A 20,154-nucleotide genomic window follows, 5' to 3' on the forward strand; every position below is an offset into this window, starting at 1 on the left:
AATGGAAAAGTGTATCTTCAAAAAGTCACATTAGCTATGTGCTTTTCCACTTCAAAAATCAGTGCACGGGGTTCACAGATTACTGCCTTACAACACTAAACAAAGAAAAGTTTACAATTTTCTGGATTAAACCCTTCACTGCAGTTCAAGCAACCACATCCCTGTACAAAGCACTTAGAGGAAATAATATCAAAACCCTCTTATCTCTGAAAAGGGGAAAAAGCCCTCCTTAAAAGCTGTAAATGTCAGGGGAATAATTGCTTCCTGAAGTGACTAACCCTGGAAAATCATGTAAGATGCCAGTAGTGGAAAACTTAAGCAATGGAAAGTAGGATGGCCTAAAAGTAAGGCCAAGCCAGTTTAAGATGCATCTGTATTGCCTCCTGAGTTCAGCTGGGGAGCTGGCCGGGAAGCTGCTGCACTGGGAAATAACGATGAGGTCCAAAAAGGGAATGGAAAAGGTATAGATGAGTGTTGCTGTAGGTGTTACAGACTTCCAAAGGACCTTGCTGGTGGGCCTCGCAGCGAGAAAGTGACAGTTTTGCCAGAGCGATGAGGAACAGTTAGAGCACAAGAGGATGCACTGGGTAAGAAGGCTGACTGCATGGATAAAGGCATTATACAAAGCATATGATAACTTCACAGTGAATGATAATATTAAAATTAACTTCAATATCTCCTCGTAGAAGCAGTGGTCTCAGTGATTTCCTTGTATTCTCTCCACCTGGCACTGAGAGGGTAATGAAACTTCACAAATACAGTATTACAAATGTCTCTTTACCCGTATCTGTCTTTTTCCACGCATTGGGCAGGCAATCACTTATTTGTGTGCATATCAGCCTATGTGACAAGGTGAACATAACCCTTCCTTTAGGTAACTCCAGCATCACCACTTTCTAGTCAAGAATGACATGTGCAGCAAGTGTCCTGCTGCAAACACAACACACATCAATGTCCCATGTGCTTATGGTTTTCAGTATTCTCTGAAAATACCTAATAAAATAATCAGTTATAAAATGAAATCTTACCTATAACTTTTCCTAGGAATAGTGCCTTTGGGGAATTGAACTGAATGTCAGATGCTGTTGGCAGGCTGTAACTTGTTGGAGGATAGTGATCAAGCTGGGGAAAGAGAAAAGAAATTATGAGTATTTTGAACTGATCTGCCTTCTTACAGTGCTACTGAATCAGGTCTGCTTTATGGAGCTTATGCCACCACTTAAAACTCTGTCTGATATGCTCTGCTTTCATTTTGATAAAGGGAAAATAACAGTTAATGCCTGCCCTTCCATATCTGCCATCTCCACAGTTCCCAAGGTCTGGAAAATACCTATACTGGACATCTGTTTGTTCTGGTTGCTATAGAATTACTTCAGCTTTTGCTTGTGTGCCTCAATATAATTGCTAAAAAATAACAACAGCATCAGCATCAACAATAAAACAGCTTATTATTTTAATAGAAAATTTCCATTTGGGACCTATGTTACTGCTAAAGCTAGATTTACATAGCTGAGAATTTGAGACTAATGCAGGTGTTGGGCATTCTCCTTTTCTCTCAGAAAGTCATAAATTAATAAGACATACTTTTTTTGCACTTCATGTTTATTATTTTCTTGTTGAAATGTTGTTCAATTTAATTGTGATGACACCTAGTGAGACCTAAAAAATAAATTCAAGAGTAATCAACTTAGCTAAATAGTTTAATCTATAGGAAATTCATATTTTACCCAATGACACACCAATCACATTACATTAACATATTTTTTCCCTGGTTTTTAACTATTTAACAGAAAAATGTGAAGAGAGAGGACTAAAATAAATTCCCTATGCTTAGTAATAGCACTATTAAGATAGTTCAATACAGCTCAATAGTTTTGATGTTCACATTTCATAAAGGTAATTGAGGTGAATTTTTATCTTTGTTGTTACTTATTTTCTTGGCTTTACGTGTTTATTACACAGGCTTAAAGAGGGCAGAACAACAATTGTTTATTTTATTCTGGCCTTACCTTGGCACAAATCAGAACGGAAACTCATATATGTGATTTAAGACTTTACAGGGTATAATAGACTGCAGAAGTAATTCTGGAGAAACCGCAACACTAAAGGGCATACAATTTTTTCACATATCTTTTTGCCATATTTCTGATTTCAAAATATGATTATATTGGATTAGTTTGCTTTAATGATACTGCAAATGTTCAATTCAGTGGTTAAAAGTAAATGAATGGCAGATACCATAGAACTAAAGGGCTGAATCCCCTGATACCCTGGAATACTGTGAGCTCATGTACTTGGAAAGCCTACTGATGTCATATCCATGAATCTGCAGAGGCAATCATCTCAAAAAACCTATAATAACTGGAAAAGAGGGGTCCTGTCTTTCTTATACTGCCCCATAAAACCCCAAGAAGAGAAATGTATATACATAATAGACAGAGAGGGAAAATGTTCTCTGCAGATGACAAAAGACATCTAGCGAATACTCATGTTCAGAAATGATTTTTAATTGATCATAACTAGTTTTCACACTGATTATTTAAAATTTGGCCATGAATGTTTATTATCATGACTGCTGGCTATTTCCCAATTTTAAACTGTAGACTTTCGAGCTAAATATATGGAAAAACATAGTTCCCTTTTCTTACTCAGAAACTAAGACATTTCAGTTTGTTCAGAGTATCTTGAACAGCTTTTCTCAGATTTTTAATAAACAGCAGAAATACATATTTTACCTGAAATTAGAGTTAAATAATTTCAGCTGAAAAAGTTATTTTTGAAAGGGTGTAGTGAAGTGAATACAAAGAGTTAAAATACAAACCAGATCTCAACCTTAACCACAGCAGGTCCTACAAAGTACAAACTCCAGTTAAGTGCTTGCTGCTGGTTTCCCTGGTGGAACAGAAATCAGTGTTCCAGCATCCAACATCACAAGTGTCAGACCTGTTGTCAATGGGCGCTGCAGGCATATCAGGTGAAAAAGATACTACCTTCTTATTTCAGAAGACAAATAGGAATGGCTCAGAGCTGTCATGGTGTTTACCAGTACGGTTATTAAACTAAAGGTATAGACTTTAGAGAGGCAAATCAGCAAAAGATTGGTGAAAAGACTGATCCACAAAACCCTGATTCTCCAGCCTCTCATATGTCAAGAATTTAACCTCATCTAACTTCTTTGCCTGCAGTGGAATTATTTCTGATACATTCTGATCGCACAGGATTCATCTTCTAGGTTCTCCTTTTGTATGTATGACTTAAAATATGCTGACGTAACTCTGATAAAATAATCCGGCATACTACTGTGTACATTGGTATTTGTCGACATCATTGACATTAAAGTTCTTTCTTTTCCAAAATCAATTTGGAGCAATGTTTAAATATTTCTTTTTATTGTGACTTGGAATCTGAGCAGTGGGGTTGATCAGATCATCATTAATCTGATAAGATACTAATAAATCATAAAAATCATCATCAATTTATCATTTCATTTATCAATGTATTGTGGGTATGCTAGAGCTATAGCCATGGTCTGGGTGTCCACTATCAGAGTAACTATTAGGAAAAAGTAATAAAAAGGTCATCCCTGCCTAATGTACAGGCTGCCTCTACCTGAGAATGCTAATTGTGTCTGCAGGACATACCTGAAAATGAAAAGTCAATTTAAACGAATCACTGTGAGCATTTACATGCACAAATACAGAATATCAAATCCTGCCAGCTGTGGTGGGGTGAAACTCCCTTTGTCTTCAGTTAGTGTTCAGGATGTGGAAAAGCTGGTCCATAATGGATTCCCCTGGCAAATCCCTACACAAGCACAGCAGGGAGGCAGAGGCAGACCCATATGCATACCTGCACACTGGAGTCCTCCAGTGGGACTTCTGTGGCAAAGCTCAAAGAGAGAGGCTGCAGCAGGGCATGCTGGTGGTGAAACCATGCAGCATTCTGGTGCAGCCGAAAAGGAGTCAAAGATACGAGCAGGCGTGCTCCTCTTCCCCCCACCTCTGAACTGTTTAGTTAGTGGTGATCTTGGCCAGATTGAAAAAAATAAATAAACACTTCCAGTGACCTCATCACCCCTCAGGACTTCAGTGTGGCAGAGCATACATACCATTATGGTGCAGAGGCAAAAGATCCTGCCACGCGTGGGAGCCAGGGATGGCAACAAAGAGACTAATGCTGTGTTACATTGCAGGCTCTAACACATACAGCCAGTTTACTGCTTAGAATTATTAGTTTAAACTGAGCTCTTGTACTGAATCGATAACTGAATCAATTTACCCACATAGATTTTCCAGATCTCACTGAAGTCAAGGAAAGATTTCAGAATGGGTTCAGCTATTAATTGTTTAAGGGTTTAACGACTCTGAAGTTTTGGGTTGTTTCGATTCCTGGTTGAAATAAATCTCCATTTAAAAACGGTTGATACTGATTTCCTGGCCTTGCCATCAGCAGGGGCAAGCATTTCTGCTTAGCGATAGAGCCAGCTCCTGCTCCACTGCCAGCTCTGGCATCTCTTGTCCCACGGGGGATGCCTGCATTGCTTTCCATGGCCAGCTTTGAGCTACGCCCTTCTCTAATCCTGGCACCTGAAATGGAATGGTGCACCACCAGACAACCGTGAAGGAATAGTGAGATTTCTGTCCGCCCACTTTTATTGCTTGTCTTTGTTCGAAACTAGCATTATCTAATAAAAGAAAACTTTTTTTTTTAGAGACACGTCACCTAGGATTTCTTCTTAGGTCAGCGAGTAAAGGACCAAGCTGAATTCTTTCCAAAGTTGTGCGTGACTGCCATCCAGTGGGTGCTCCAGTGTAAGCAGCTAGAACTGAGCAGCCTGCAGCCTTTGTAGGAAATACTAGGCTATCAATTCAATGTAAGACACATAATGAAAACAGAATTACTACTGTCAAATGATATTTGAAAAAAGATATTACATTATTTAATGAAAATTAAATAGAACCTCTGCATACACAGAGGTTGATGTCATGAATTTGTATTAAATTACAGTTTTTAAATTATATTTAAGATTTTTCATTACATCTACTTTTCTTTAAAAACTCATTCATTTCATTTGAGCTTAATATAAACACACAGTGTGGCTTTGAGCGTTACACAGATGAAAGTGGATGGCAGTTTCTGAGGAACTTGCAGTTTCAGTTCTCAAGTCACGTCACGCCAGAGCAGACTGTCTTTATCTGAAGTTGCTGGGATTTAAGCAGAAGTTCAAGAAAACGCTATTTCTTTTAAATTACTGTTCACTTAGATAATAAAACTAATCTTGACGGGAGTGCTGAGATTAACAGACATATCAATGTTGGCAAACATAATGCCTACATCACCTTAGTAGTCTCGGGAAAAAAAAATATAAAAAGATATATATGTAAGGTATATATACATAAGCACACATTATATTAACCTTGTGGGTATATCTACAGCTGTATCATTGTCAATCCAGCCTGTGTGTGTGTACTGCTACAAAGCTAAGGTTTTTCTTTATGCTGAAGAGATTTTATAAAAAAAAAAATTTCAAAATGATATGGAATAATAATGCTGTAAGGCTTAATCTCACACCAGCTGAAGTCAATACACCTTTTCTATTGACTTCAGTAATAACAGGATAAAGAAGGGGCTGTGTCATCATCATGACCAATATAGTATTTCTCTTCTGCTTTATTATGATTTATCACCCATACGAAATACTTCTCTAGACATGGACAAGGGCTTTTTGTGCTAAGTGCTATAACATTGCATAACAAAAAGACAGTTCCTGCTCAAAAATGTCTACAAGGTTAGAATAGACTAGGTGTGAGAGCCCAAGCAAATGACAAGCTGGTGTGCAGGTTTTTAGATGGAGCTCCTCCCAGTGTAGGAGAAAGCAGGAAGTTGACTATGAAATTCAAATAGGAGATATTATGACTTCTTATTGGTGAAATATAGATGATTATTCCCCTGCTGAAAGGTTAGGAAAAAACTTACAAACAATTATTTTAATATTGTGATATTTGAAAATATTTTCTTTTTTTTTTTAACACAACAGAAAAGGAGCAGATTCAGGTGGCAATTGTGTAATTCCTCAGGCTGATGAAAGCCACTGTTACTGCAATTCAGCTCCTTCCTTAGTGTGGCACTGGTGCTTCACTGATCTTTTTCTCCCAGGTTAGGTCCCTGACCCAGGTTATTGTAGATCAGATCAGAGCCAGAGCAGGGACAAGCCAGAGACTGTAAATGAATAGTAGATCCAGAGAAAAAGGCAGGACCATAAACCCAGCATTTTTTACTGGCTTAGACTGTCACAGACCTGCAGTCTCACTGCTCATCTGGAGCACAGGAGGAGGCACATACCTCACCAGCATGATGTGAGGCAAACTTAAGGTTTGCATTGTGCTTTGGGCTCTTCAGATGAAATTTCTATAAAGGTATAGTTAATACTGTTTTAGGAACCACTCCAAATCTCTTTTGTTGGTTTAATGCATTGATTTAGCCTTTTGCAGTTTTTTTTTTAAATAATTGTCAACTGCGGTCTTTTATGATGAAGTCTCTTTTTGCACAGATTTAAATTAGAAACATGATCAACATGGGATACAGACACAGAAAAAAACATAGATACATTGCAGAAAAAAATAAAATAAAGGTTTTTTTCTGTTTAAAAACTTGAATCCTTTATGTGCAATAAGCTTGCATATATTCTTGAAGCTGCTGTTGCTCTGATAAATAATGTCAGGGATAATTTGCCTCACTGTAAAAAACCACAAAAACTGGGATAAAATTTAAATGGAAATGTAGATACATAACTCAAAATGTAACAGAAGCACTGATAAGGAAAAGGACACTATTTAGTCTGGCTGCCTTCAATTGAAACAATTCTCTGATGCTTCTTTCACATATCTGTTGACTTTTTATTGCTGTCTTTAATAGATGAATTACAACAAATGTTAACAGAAGCAATAGCAGTCATATAAAGCCAAGTTATTAAAATTAGAGCTCTACCTCAGGTACCTAACGATGACTTTCACAGAACATTAATTTGTCCAATGTGTGCTACCATATAATGGAAAGCACCTATTTCACGTTAAGTTTTGACTTTTTTAGGCTTAATCTTAGACTCTGAAAATACTTAATGATTCTTTTGTTCTTTCCTTGTTTCTTTAATTCCAGTAAAAATGATGCCAAACCAGCAACCATACAGGCCAAGGAAAACACACACATGCATCACTGGAAATACATTATAAAAGAAGGAAATAGTCTTAGCGTAAGCCAATGTAAGTAACACATGTTGTGAGGTGGATAAGCCTGCTGATACATTCTGCAGACCTTTGCTCTGCTCTGATATGCAGACTGAGGTGCTATCAGACTGCACCATACTTGTGCCCTGAATGCCCAAGCTTTATTTCCAAAGGAAACAGGGGTGTAGGGTGAGGAAGACATTTCACTTCTGGGTCTTATCACGATATGTGGCCTAGACATAGCCAAAGTTTGGGACAAGACAACTGAAAAATTCCTCTGAATCCAGCAATACAGGCTCTGCTGAAAAGATGTGAGAAGGATGGATATGTAAAAGAGTTCCTCTCCTATGGAGTGGTTTTACAGAACAGAAAGTAAAGAAGAATATTATTCCAAAAGACCTCAAGGTTTGAAACTATCTCAGCTGACGCAGAAAGAGGGTAAAACTTTTGTAAAGATACATACTTCAGCATCTGCCGCTGCACCTCTGCAACAGCTACAGGGAAGGCAGCAGGCTCAGGTTTTACAACCATGAAACCACAGGGCGAGATGCTACCCCCAGACAGGGCTCTATGGATCATGTTTTCCTCACTGTATATCTGCTGGTAAGAGAAACATCTGACTCCGTGTTCTAATCCTCAGGGTAAGGATATTCAACCTTTTGCTTACTGATCAGTGAAAGGAGGTCTTGTTTATGAAAATATTTATCTGACTTCCAGCTAGCTGGAATTCGATGGGGATGTGCTGACTTGGCAGATGCCACTGACCAACTCCATTGTGCACAAAAGGGAAGTAGAAATGGCTCATTTATGAGCTTCCTGCCTACCCCAAACTGCTGTTTTTACCTGAAAGATTGTAAGTCACACTGTAAAATAAAGCAGCTGACTAAATTCAGTGAAGGATGAAATCAACAAAACTGCTAGGAACTCATGGACACCCTGTAAGCACAAAGGAACAGGTAAGAAAATTATTGGTCGGTGAATTATTCATTAATTTCTGATTCTGATGCATATGATTTAAATTCTGTTCTGCTGTTTCTTGCTGTTGTTTACAGACTCTTTTGAAAATTGAACACCTAGTCTTCTGCAACATCCGTAACATCATTATACTTGGAGGGAATTTGAAAAAATTGCAAAGATCAGGGTCTGTATTTCTTCATATTTTGGAAAACAGATGGAGTTTAGGGTTATAGGAATGAGATACTATATCAATATAAGCTTTATTTTATTTTCAAAATTGCTCATATCAACAGCTTCTTATGCTACTTTCTCACCTATTTGTGAAAAAACCTGTATTTTCAAATCTGAGCAAACCCCATTTTCTTGTGACTTCTGATTGAGAAAAGAGCTTAGCAGCTATGGGTTAACTGAATGCTAATGCATTAAACATGCAGATGTAATGTATGGTTCTGCTCTAGAAAATGGTCTGAGTTTGCCTTCCTGTTGCACTAGCATTTTAAGTAATACATTGCCATTGCAGAATGGCAATACATAGTGGAAATTATGTATCTCCAGGGATTTTAAATAATTCATTTCAGCAGGAAGGCCTTTACTATTAATAGAACAAATGATTTTTTTTTTTTTCTTTAAAGCAAAACCTGCTTGGAAACCAATTAAATGTGCTTTTAATATAATATAATTGCCTGATTATTAGAAAAAAAGCAGAGGGCTACAGTTGCATTGATTTTAACTATAGTTTACATGTTTACTTGTGGCTAGAGTTCCGGATATTTAAAGCATGTTTTATTCACGCCAGCTGCTATGGAATTTGTAAATAGTGTCTGGTTGTTTTCTTTCAAATCATGAACAGTACTTCCCCATTCTCTAACGGTCAGTGAAATGCTAGTTAAACCAGACTTCAAATTAATCAGGAGTCTAGACAATTTTCAGCACTGTCCAAAGGATGCTGTGGCAGCATGTTTGCCCAGAAAGTGAAGGAAATAAATAAATAAAGATGGCATTTCTACATCATTTTGATGGCATAAATACCATTACCATGTCTAATCCTAGGGTAAAGGTTTCCAAAATGTGACTCAGTGTGAGAGTTTTCAGAGAAGAGCTATAAAATTTTTTTATGGCTCAAAACTTATAGACTTCTGATGGTAAACTAAAATAGTTCAATTTATTTAGCTTCTTACAGACAAGATGAAAGATGTTTTAATCAGCATCTCTAAGAAAGTGTGAAGGGGAATGACACCTGACACCAAACAATTCTTTCATCTATCAGGCATAGACACAAAGATCCTAAAGTTAAATGCTGAAGTCTACAAAATTCAAGCTGTAAATGAGGTGCAAATTCTTTACAGGAATGGCAGTTAAACATTGGAAGACATGGCCAAAGGATATGGTAAATTTTCTATCATTTGAAGTCTTTAAAGCTAGATAAAATGTCTTCCCAGAAAATGTGTTATACTGCTATCATTTTTTGGGTTAGCTGCAGAAAATGATTTGGTGAAATTTTATGACCCCTGTTAAGCAAGAGCTCAAACAGACCAATCATATACTTTTGAGGCTTCAAAACATGAGAAACACAATAGTTAGGTATGATTCTACAGCAACAATAATGATAGGAAGTGAAATTATAGCCCCTATTATAGACTGAAGTCTATGAGGAAGTTCCCACTCCCTTTAATGAGATGAAAATTTAATCTATAATTATAAAAATCTTTGATAAAATCATTGCATTTAAGCTTGGGATTATATGCAGACTGCTTTGCTCTACTTCACCCATTTTATTTTATTGCTATTATGTTTACCATTTTATTTTGTACTTCAGATTAGTTTTGAATTAACTTTCTATGATTTACATTTTTTAAACACCTAGAGTTTGCAAATGTTATCTCTTTTCAAACAGTGCAGACTTCCAAATGGAAATAAGAGAATGGACTTGCAAAAATCCTGTTTCTTCTTCTCGGTTTCATTTGGGTAAGAGTCAAATATTTCATTGATTATTTTTCAGAGAAGATGGGTATTTCTACTGCATGCCTCTGGTGAAGCTGGAAAATGGAGATCTGTACAAGTAAATTTTCTGGATTATTCTCAATCTTAACAGCTGAGTTCAGGTCAAGATTTTCACAAAGCCTCATAATTAAATTCACTTTGAATGGAGTCAGCACTTAACGCTGTGAATATTTGGTATTGTTGTGTATAGCTTCTCTACCACAGTTCTCCGTATCATTCAAACCTGAAAGAGAGAACTTTAAGTTCTCCTTCCATACCGTCTTCTGAGCAGATGTTCACCAGCTGCTAATAGTTGTCCTGAAAGTATATGGATGGGTTTGGGATGCTGGAGTCCTGAAGCAGTTGCTCAAGTCTAATCCTTTTTCAGTAACAAAGAAGGCATTAGAAGCTGTGACTCATAACCCATTCCTAGAAATGGCTTTAAAGCAGGTATGAAGAACTGGAGATCTGTTGAGAATGTACAAGAATATCTTAGTATGGAAGATGAGAAGTCCAGTCCAAGTCTGTTAACTATATCAGCTCTATTCCACTGAAAATTAAAGCACATCACATAGATTGTTTTTCTTCTCTTTTTCTTTGTAACACGCTGATATAGCTTTGTGCAACAGAACAGAAACATCTATGATCCAGGTTCCACCCTTATTTTACTCTGGGGACATGCACAGAAGCAGGAGTTATGAGTCTTGCACTAAGGATACAACTGTTGCAGTTCTTTAAGGTACAACTTAAAGCCTGCTGGAATCAATGGAAGGCCTTTCACTGACTTCAGTGGGCTTTGGATCAGAACCTCTGCTAGGGAGTTTTTGTCCTTGGCTTTCTTAAAAGATTTTACTGATGTGTGAATAGTGTTAATCACCCATGAATGCTTGGTAAAGAGTGATCTGGTTTTTATGATATGGAAAATACCCTGCTGAAGCATGAAACATTTTAATGAAGTCAAACGAAGTAAAACTTGCCCTCCATGACCTAAAGCTGAGCTCTTGAAATGTCATTTACTGGGATAATGCATTCCCCATCTGTCAGTCTGGGCTTTTTCTTGCCACAGGTGAACTAATGCAGCCTTGGAGGTGTGCCATGGTTACTAGTATCTGGTTTTTTACTAGAGGCGAGAGATAGGAATTCTTATTAGCAAATTTTAATTTTGCCCACATCATGGCAACAACAGAAAATAAGCAGATCTTTGTCCCTGAATTTATGTAATTTGGTTTTCCTGACACCTAAATCAACTGTATATCCTTAATCTTATCCTTGAGAAACCACTGGCATCACAAATTGGAGCTTGTTATTCAATGTAAAACTAATTATTGATTTGTCTGACGTCAGTGAATGTAGAAAACTGAAATATAAAAACCTTTTGACAGAGGCTTTGCTACTTCCTTTAGTCTTGACTGTCTTGGTATGTTAGGAATAGGGATGTAATGCTAATGAAAACAATTCACACTAAATATTTGTTCTTGTGCTTGTTTGTTACCTTATGGATAAACAATACTGCGGATATTTTTACTTCAAAGCTCACCTGAAATTCTGATTGATTGGACAGTAACTCTGTTTTTATGTAAGTAATCAGCGGTCTCCTGTCTACCAGCATCGGGTGAGGTCTCATAGAGTTCAATAATGAGTCTTTTACTGTGTTTATATATAAATGAAACTCCTGAGAATCATGATAAAACTCCGGTTCACATAGTTCATATAGTAGCAATTTATTGCCTGGCTGCAGATTTTTTAAATCTCTCTGGCACTACAGGGTTATTACAGTAAGTTAGAAAGACAGGTATTCTAAGTATGAACTTGCTGTTAAGATCTCAAAAATACTGAGTGCTCTTGAATTGAAGCTTTGATGAGAAATAAATCCTTCTTGTGACATTTTTATGCCATGTAGAGATGTGGAAGCGTGAGCAACAGCACCTGGCAAGCAAGCTGTCTTCTTTAAAAGCAAGCAAACCAGCTGCTCATCAGGTTGGAGAAGGATTTAGCAGGAAATAAAAGTCTAGTCAAATGTTCATTGCTCAGATCTGCAAGAGAAAACTCATACTTTATGATTTGCCCTCTGGATACTGAGAAAAATTGTATTTATATCTTCTGTATTTTGAGACACCATGAAGAGTTTATATTTGAAAACAGGACTCATTTTCAAGTGAACAATCTACTTAGTAGATCCAGTTCTGTTCATATTGGTTCTCTCATTTACAGAATGTAACCAGATAAGTAACAAAATCAACTTCCTTATGGAGAATAAACAAACTTTGATAGAAATCTTCTGTTTCAGGATATGGCAGGGGCAGAATTTCTGGATTTGCTTTGTATGGGTCCCTCCTGTCCCTATTCTTGCATGTGCATCAGACAGATCATCTCATTTAATAAGCCTCACATATATCTGCTTTCTGATTACATGAACCAGCTGTGTTTTAAGCACACTGATTAGATTAAGAAATTTTTACCTCAGCAGAGCAACGCTAACCAAAATGTTTCTGGCTCTTCAAAGCCCTAGATAGGTAGTGGTCTTATAAAACACTGGGAGGAAAAAAAATTGTTGGGCCCCAAATGTAGGTGAGCTGATGCAAGGCTGGGATACTTAACTGTGTACATATTTTCCAAGTGGGCAAGATATCTTATCTGATCCCTTCAGAAAATAATTTATTTAGTTTTACAGCTGCCTAAATCAGCCAGCTATGACTCCATAGGAAACATGCCATACCTCCCCAGAATAGAAACATTTAGCAGAAGGGAACCTAACTGTAGGTCTTCTTTAGCTTCCATTTAGCAGTAAGAGAAATAAATCCAAATGCAACAGCATGCAAGAAAGATGCATATATCAGTATATACCCCTGCCAACCTCCAAAAGCCTGAAAAGTGTTTGGATGTATCACCTATATATTTTTTAGATTATCTGGCATTTTACAAATAATTTTATGACAATTCTACTTCAATGCATCCAGTGTAATTGTGAGTACCGAGAGCCTCAGTCAAATGACATTGTAATGCACTGAAAAGGTCTCCTTTTGATGCCTTGAAATGATATCTGTCAAGGATCTATTTTAATCTTTAGGTAGATAATACTGTGACAGCTACTATCCTTCACCTTTTGGCTTGGTTCCCAAGGAGACTTCCCTTTTTATATTTCATTTGTTATTCGTTTTGGTTTGCTTCTTATGAATTATCAAATCCAGATTAATCTATCCCATCCACCTGACCCTCCTGCCAACAAAACTGTTCTCAGACCCTGCTGCAACCTCCATGTTTGCAGATGTGACAACCAGGGAATGAAAACAGAGTGCTGTAATGACCACAGAGAGAAAGCTGCCTGGAAACATTGATTGCTTCTTGCAGTGTTCCCCTCAGTTATTTAAATAGTATTATACTACCTCCAAGATTTGTAAACTGAGATACAGAGAGATGAAGATCCTGCCTGTGCTGTACCAAAAACTAAATAAGCTAGAGCTATGCGCCTTCAATGATACTCTCTGTCTCAGACTCCTGTCACACAAACACTTTAGCATCTGCTCATCTTTGCAGAACAGCTCTTCCGATTTGACTGGACTGCAGGGTAAATTTAAATTTAAAGACATTCTCATTTGCAGACTAAAGACTTACGGCATGATATTTAGTTATCTGTGCATCAGGCTCTACTGCCATTTAAGACGCTGTACGGTATCCCTCCTGGCTTCCAGCTGCTGCTCCAGAATGGTGCAGGTTTCTCCTACATCCCAGGTTATCTATCAGCCCAGATGTCTCTGATGCCCTCGAGCATCTACAGTGACACCTGTATTAGCCCAGCTGTGATCACACTAGAATGAGGATTTCCGAACAACATGAATTGATGCAATAGAGGGAGAGAATAGCTTTTGTTAACTCCTAGGAGTGCGATCAGCAAGCAGAACCCCATCTACTGTACTTTTTATTTCCTAAATTGCACTCGTCTTCAGAGGGATGGAGACCATCAAGATACAAAATGCTACAAGCTACAAGTAATGGAATCGAACAACCTACAACTTACCTGCAGTACTATGTCCCGTCCATTCCGTGTGATGTTAACAGTATGGGGCTGTCCATTAGCCATGTTTCTGTGGTCGACATCAATGTTATATGGCTCTTTGGTGCCTCCTAGGCTGTACCGAATTTGCAGATTCCCTAGTGAAAGAAATGTGAAAAGCACCCTCAGGTGTTTTGGTCTTTATTCACCAGCTATTTTCCCCTCTTTACTTTCACACACAACTGTTATCATTTTACACTTAAATTGCTCTCAGAGCTGGTCTCTTCAGTAGGAGAAGAGCTAGTGTTTGAGACTATAAAGCTACTGGGCTGAAAACTGCTTCTAGTTTATAACCCAGAAGCATGACAATGATCAGCATCTCAAAACCAAAGTGTTTGTAAACACTCTAGATTGCAAACCAAACAAATTGGAGCTATGCCTTGAACAATATAGACAATTGGTACAAATTTGAGAACATCAAGTAGCACTTGTGATTATTATACTTGCTGCAGTAAAATTCTTTGAAGTTATACAAAACATGATGTTTTCTAAAGAATAAACCATTGATATGCATTGAATAAAGGCAAAATTACAACAAATTAACACAGACACAATCTACACAAGGGACTTTCTTGCTCTCACATTTCATTGTTGTTGACAGGTGACCGTCTGGAATTTTATGGAAGTTTTATAATATACGGTGAAATGAAAACTTCAGGTTATATTGTTAGAAAAGTATAGTCAAGAGTGGTTAATTGATATTCATGACATACTGCCAGACAGATTTTTCTTTTCTAAACAAAAGTGAAGTGTCTGCTCTTCATAACAAATGTTAATATTTGATTAAAAGGAAGGATGTTTGAAAAGCGAAATGCAGACCCCATTATTGATCAAAACTGGAAACATTCTGGCCCAAAAGAGCAGCCTTAGACCTTTATAACTATAGTTATAAAGGGTATGATGTGGGATTTCTCTCATGCACCTTCTTTCTTCCCCATGAAGTGAAAAAAATGAATGGCATGTGGAATACTCATTAACTTACCCCATTAAAGAGAACGGTAGTAAAATCATCCTAATTATGATTTTCATGTGACACTAAGGCATTATTTGGAATCAAAGTATATTCAGTTTATATACACTTTTAATACTGTAACAGCAAATGGTCCATATCCAACCTTCAACCATCACCAAAATGTTTAGGACCTTATATACTGTGCTACATCCATATTTTAGCCACCTCAGTGGGTATCCAGATTTTCAGAACAGTACATTACACTTTCCACGGACTATTGGTGATATTGCCATGAGTTCAGCAATTAAGGTGCCTACATATGGTTGCCTGCTTGTCCCCTCCATAATGCTTCTTCATGGCATGGATCTGACTGTTATAGCAGGTTTTTTTGTTTGGGTTTTGGTTTGGGTTTTTTTTTTTGTTTGTTTGTTTTTTTTTGTTTTTTTTTTCCATTTTGTTTTGAGAGGGAGTGTTGACTAATGAAATCCCACTAAATTGAACAGTTATATCAGTACAAAATCTAGTATAGCAGAATACAGGTTCAGGTCCCATGTACTTTACTTTTACATGACAAGGTGAAGAGACTTTCTCATTAGTTCAGAGCTTCAGCTGGATGTCAGCCTGGTGTTATTATCAATTGTGCCTTCAATGGAGAGAGCCCAGAGCAGTTGCTTACCAGATGGCTTGACAAGCACAGCCATGAAGTCCTGGGTATAGGAGCTGATGTACAATAAGACACAAGGTGACTTGGTGGTACTGAAGCTGAAGCTGAGCTCTTCTTTATTCAAGTTGAGGTCAGGTGCTGTGGTCTCAGGATCTGTAGAACTCAAAAGTGTTCGGCTAACTAAATCTTTCATGCTAGTCCCTGGGGAGTGGAAGTTGTAACGAAGCCACATTCCCTCTTCAAAAAATGCTCCAACATCTTAAACATAAGGAAAAAAAAAGAAAAAGAATAAGATAAATTAAACATGCTAACACATTTTGGATGAAACATATTACTATTGACTTGATCAGTACTAATCTGTGCATGTTTCTACTGCTGCATTATTTAAGCCCTTTGCCAATATTTTTAGGTCAAGAGCCTCACTATTTTCCAAGGAGAATGAAAACGACCATCTCCATTTCATTGGTGGGTACCTGGGTTCACACAGCAAAGGAAAGATTTCCTTTGGGTCACACAGAAGGTCTATGCCTATATCTTGTATCAGTACTACAGACCAGAAGAACCATGCTTTAGATTTATTCTCATTGAAGTCTTGCAGTAGATAATGCTCCAAAGAAGGAGATACAAGGAAGAGAGATTTAAGGGACACCGTAAGCAAACACTGTCAAGAAAAAGGAAAACCAGCAATTCTGACCAGCAAATTTGAGTGGATTTGGAAGTACCCCACAAAGGAATTGATGCCAATTACAGCACCTGAAAGATTTGAAATAGGATTGGACGCAATGCTAGAAAGTTATCCACTGCTAGCACAATCCTTCATGAGAACTGCATGACCAGGATGCCCTTATGGGAGATAAAATTAACTAGGGAGCTTGACTCAGTGGGGAACAAGACAAGAGACACCTGAACTGCAGCTCCCAGGAGGTGTTACCCAGACAAAATTTTCAAACCGATCTGAGACAAAATGCTGTATTTCAACACTCTTGACAGAAAATAAAACTTTTTGGCAGAATTAATACTTTCACCTGAAAAAGCATTGTTATTACTTCTCATAATAATGCAGTCCTGCCTATTTCTTAACATTAAAAACATAATTCAAGGTGGACATTCTTACAGTGAAGGCTGACGTTGACAGCCTCCTACGGGAAACGCAGCACAGTTGCCTACCATTGGTAGTCTATAACCTACACTGGACTGGCTTCCTATGGCAGTCACTTAGTGACATTGTGGTCCTGGATAGGCTTTGCTGTCTGGGACAACATCATTAAAGGAAATTTTTAAATTACATGTGAACTTAATTGAGAAGGTATGTTCATAAACATTTCATAAGGTATTAAAGAATGATGAATAAAGATTATGAGCACAGCATATGAGTACTGTATTTAAAGAACAGTTATAAGCAATGCTTAAAGATGTGACCAGTCTTTAAAAAACTCTTTCATCATTTACTACCTTCCTACATGATGCAAAGTTGCCACAGATTGGTACAAAGTTGCCCATCCAAACTTCTGAAAGATCAACATACTATCTTTATTTTAGAAGAAATTTTAATTTTTATTCCCTTTTAGCATTTGGAGTCTTCACACAGTTCTAAGCAAAGTCTTTGTCTCAAAACATATGAAGCAAGATGTCCATTTTACAAGCTGTGCAGTGACATAGAGCAAGTCAGGAAAGAGCCTGCAGACTTTATTCAGAGTAGCCGAGCAGAGAAAAGATAAGAAGACAGGTAAAATTATAACAGAATTTATTGATGTTTCTTCCCAGAATTTTGCTAAATCTAGTGCTGGAAAAGCTTTATGTTTTCCTGTCACCATACAAAAATTTTCCAAAACTCAAAATATCATAGTCACTGTCACTGTGCGGCTGTATAAAACATGGAGTCAAGTTGTGGTCCCAAGGTGCTATAAATAATTCAATCATTCTGATAGATTTATAACTGTCATTTTATAGGAGAAACCTTAAATCATCCTGAAACAGTTATGGGAGAGGCAATTCAGTTTAACAACTATATTTTGCAGTAGACTCAACTTAAGTACTCCCGGATTAAAAGTGAAGGGTTCTATCCTGAAAATACTTCCCCAAATTGTGATGCCTTCTGCCGTTAACAGCAGTGTTGAAAATAAGTGTTAACACTTACAAATCTAAAGCAGTATACACTGTAGCTCTAAGTATTTGCAAGACTGACTTAAAAATATCCCTGTGACCGCTAATTTATTCTTCGTCAACCTCTACTTGTAGCTCACGCAAGCTGCTCCTCGGGCAGATGCTGTATCAATTATGCTGCTGCGGCGCTGGCAGAACTGCTGGCCAGAGCCAGCGCGCTGGTCCCAGCACGCCAGGCAGCCCTGCCATTTGACACTGCCATTCTGCTGGCGGGGACCGCATCCCCTGCGGAAGCTCTGTGTACGCACATAGCATACTGATGCAAAATTATGTTTGCCTCTGGCCTGTTTACTGCTTGCCATGCCTTTTATTTTAGGAGTGATCTTCGGGATTGCCTGGTGCTATGCTTGCCCAGGGCCTCATGCACTGGGAATACTGGGACCTTCAGTCCTGACCTCAGCGCTGCTCTGGGGCTGAACTCGAAAGAGTGCAACGCATTTTCCACAGCTGCAAATGTTAAGAATTGCTACTTTAAATGTTCATTACTACAAAGAAAGCTTTAAGTAAATGGTGCTCTCTGAAATGGTAAGATTTTTTTTTCCCGAAAGGGTTTCATGACAGAGCAAAGAATGTTCTGTACGTTTAACTTGATTTGTGCTGAGAAAATAAATTTTGGTATAGCTGTATTGTTACAGGCATACAAGCTATTGTAATGAGCCTGGAAATTGTCCTTACGTGCATACCACCTCTTTCAAGAGGAAGGGTAAGAGGAAAGTTCACTTTGGCTGTTTGAGTGTATTAGGCCCTCAACAGGAAGATACTGAATCCCCTCAAGTTCCAGCTCAGCAAAGAAAGACGTTGATGAACACGATTATGCTCTTTACTGAATGAAGCTGAAGTCATTGCAGCAGGGCTGCAAAGTGCTCAGCAGCTCACAGGAGCAGGCTGTTTAAAGTGTTAGAAAATATCAGTAAAAGCTAAAGGATAATTTTGTCTATATTGAATGCAGGTATAAGATGACTTGGAAATGCTGAGGGCTGATCAATGAAAAAACTATCTACTTGGAGGTCACAAGTGTATCATCTTCCTGAAGCTCTGAAAGAAGGAATATTGAAGTCCTTCATTCAGAAAACCATTCAAGTTGCCTGAATAAAATGGGTAAAATGCAGCACAAACCCTGCTGCTGAAATGTCGATGATGTTTCCATGTACCACCCTCTGCTTTCTTTTGTAATATTTCAAATGCTATCTGAAAAGATGAGTCTTGGGGGATCAGGCATAAGGCATAGTGAAGGGGTTCCTCTGCAAATTGCCCTTTCAAGGCAGAAGACTTGGGAAAATAAATGTGGTGGCAACAGATCAGTTTTCTTTGGAAAGCGGTACCTGTTTCTATACGAATATGCAGTGTGGTCATCCTCTGTTGACAGACTTTGCAAATACATACAGTTTGGGCTTGCTTTGTAGAGGAACCCAGAACAGGATTTGTGGATCATTAGAAATTATTTTATCAAGCGAGATGCATATCCCCAGTGTGAACTGCACATAATTTACAAAAGTGTCCAGCTTCAATTTGAAAATGGATGAAGCAAAAGCTGATCCAAAACTTCAACAAAAAAATGCACATGTACCCAGAACTGACAAACTTATTTTGAAGGTTACAGTTCTTTGGTCATCTCCCCAGTCTCCCTCTCTGCACTCAGCTACTTTTACTTTTGTACACTGTCATTATGTCTGGGATCAAGAGTATTGAAAGGCTGGATGAAAAAGCCAAATAGCTAAAAAAAACCCCATTTCTCTTACAAAAAATCCACAATCTCATGACATTTCTGCGCAGTGTTGCAGGCCTAAGAACCTGATTCTCCTTTGCTGCTGGTTTAACATTAGTGAAATGTCAGTATTGATTCTTCTCTTCTCAGATAGTTATAACGATTCTGGTAGCCAAACACTCAGTCACACCCAGAACTTGTCTTCTTTCTCCATTACTTTTTTCTCACCTATGAAGAGCATTGCCAGCATTGCACAGGTATGGCTGAACACAGCTTCAGCAAGATTTTCTAGCTGGAGGCATATATAAAAGATACAGAACTCAGCAGGCTTTAGGGCAATTGAATTGGCTCTGCGCTGACAGTTAGGATACGAGTGTTAATAGGGACTGTCATGAATCAAGTTCAAGATATTACTCCTAATAAATAAAGAAACAACAGATCTGTGGAGCTACCACTGCC

General features: G+C 37.9%; 1 protein-coding gene across 5 annotated transcripts in view; it reads right to left on the bottom strand.

Moving 5' to 3' along the window:
- CNTNAP2 (contactin associated protein 2) overlaps nucleotides 1-20,154 on the bottom strand; it is a 1,219,341-nt gene that overhangs the window by 74,385 nt on the left and 1,124,802 nt on the right. For all 5 annotated transcript variants that reach the window (XM_030007829.1, XM_030007830.1, XM_030007834.1 and 2 more), the window contains 3 exons: nucleotides 15,840-16,085; nucleotides 14,176-14,309; nucleotides 1,029-1,122 (listed from right to left, as the gene is read on the bottom strand). In XM_030007829.1, the coding sequence (XP_029863689.1) occupies nucleotides 1,029-1,122; nucleotides 14,176-14,309; nucleotides 15,840-16,085 (474 nt within the window). The remainder of the gene's footprint in view (nucleotides 1-1,028; nucleotides 1,123-14,175; nucleotides 14,310-15,839; nucleotides 16,086-20,154) is intronic.

The sequence above is a fragment of the Aquila chrysaetos genome, chromosome 3 (assembly GCF_900496995.4).
Source record: "Aquila chrysaetos chrysaetos chromosome 3, bAquChr1.4, whole genome shotgun sequence".
In the NCBI taxonomy this organism is placed as follows: Eukaryota; Metazoa; Chordata; class Aves; order Accipitriformes; family Accipitridae; genus Aquila; species Aquila chrysaetos.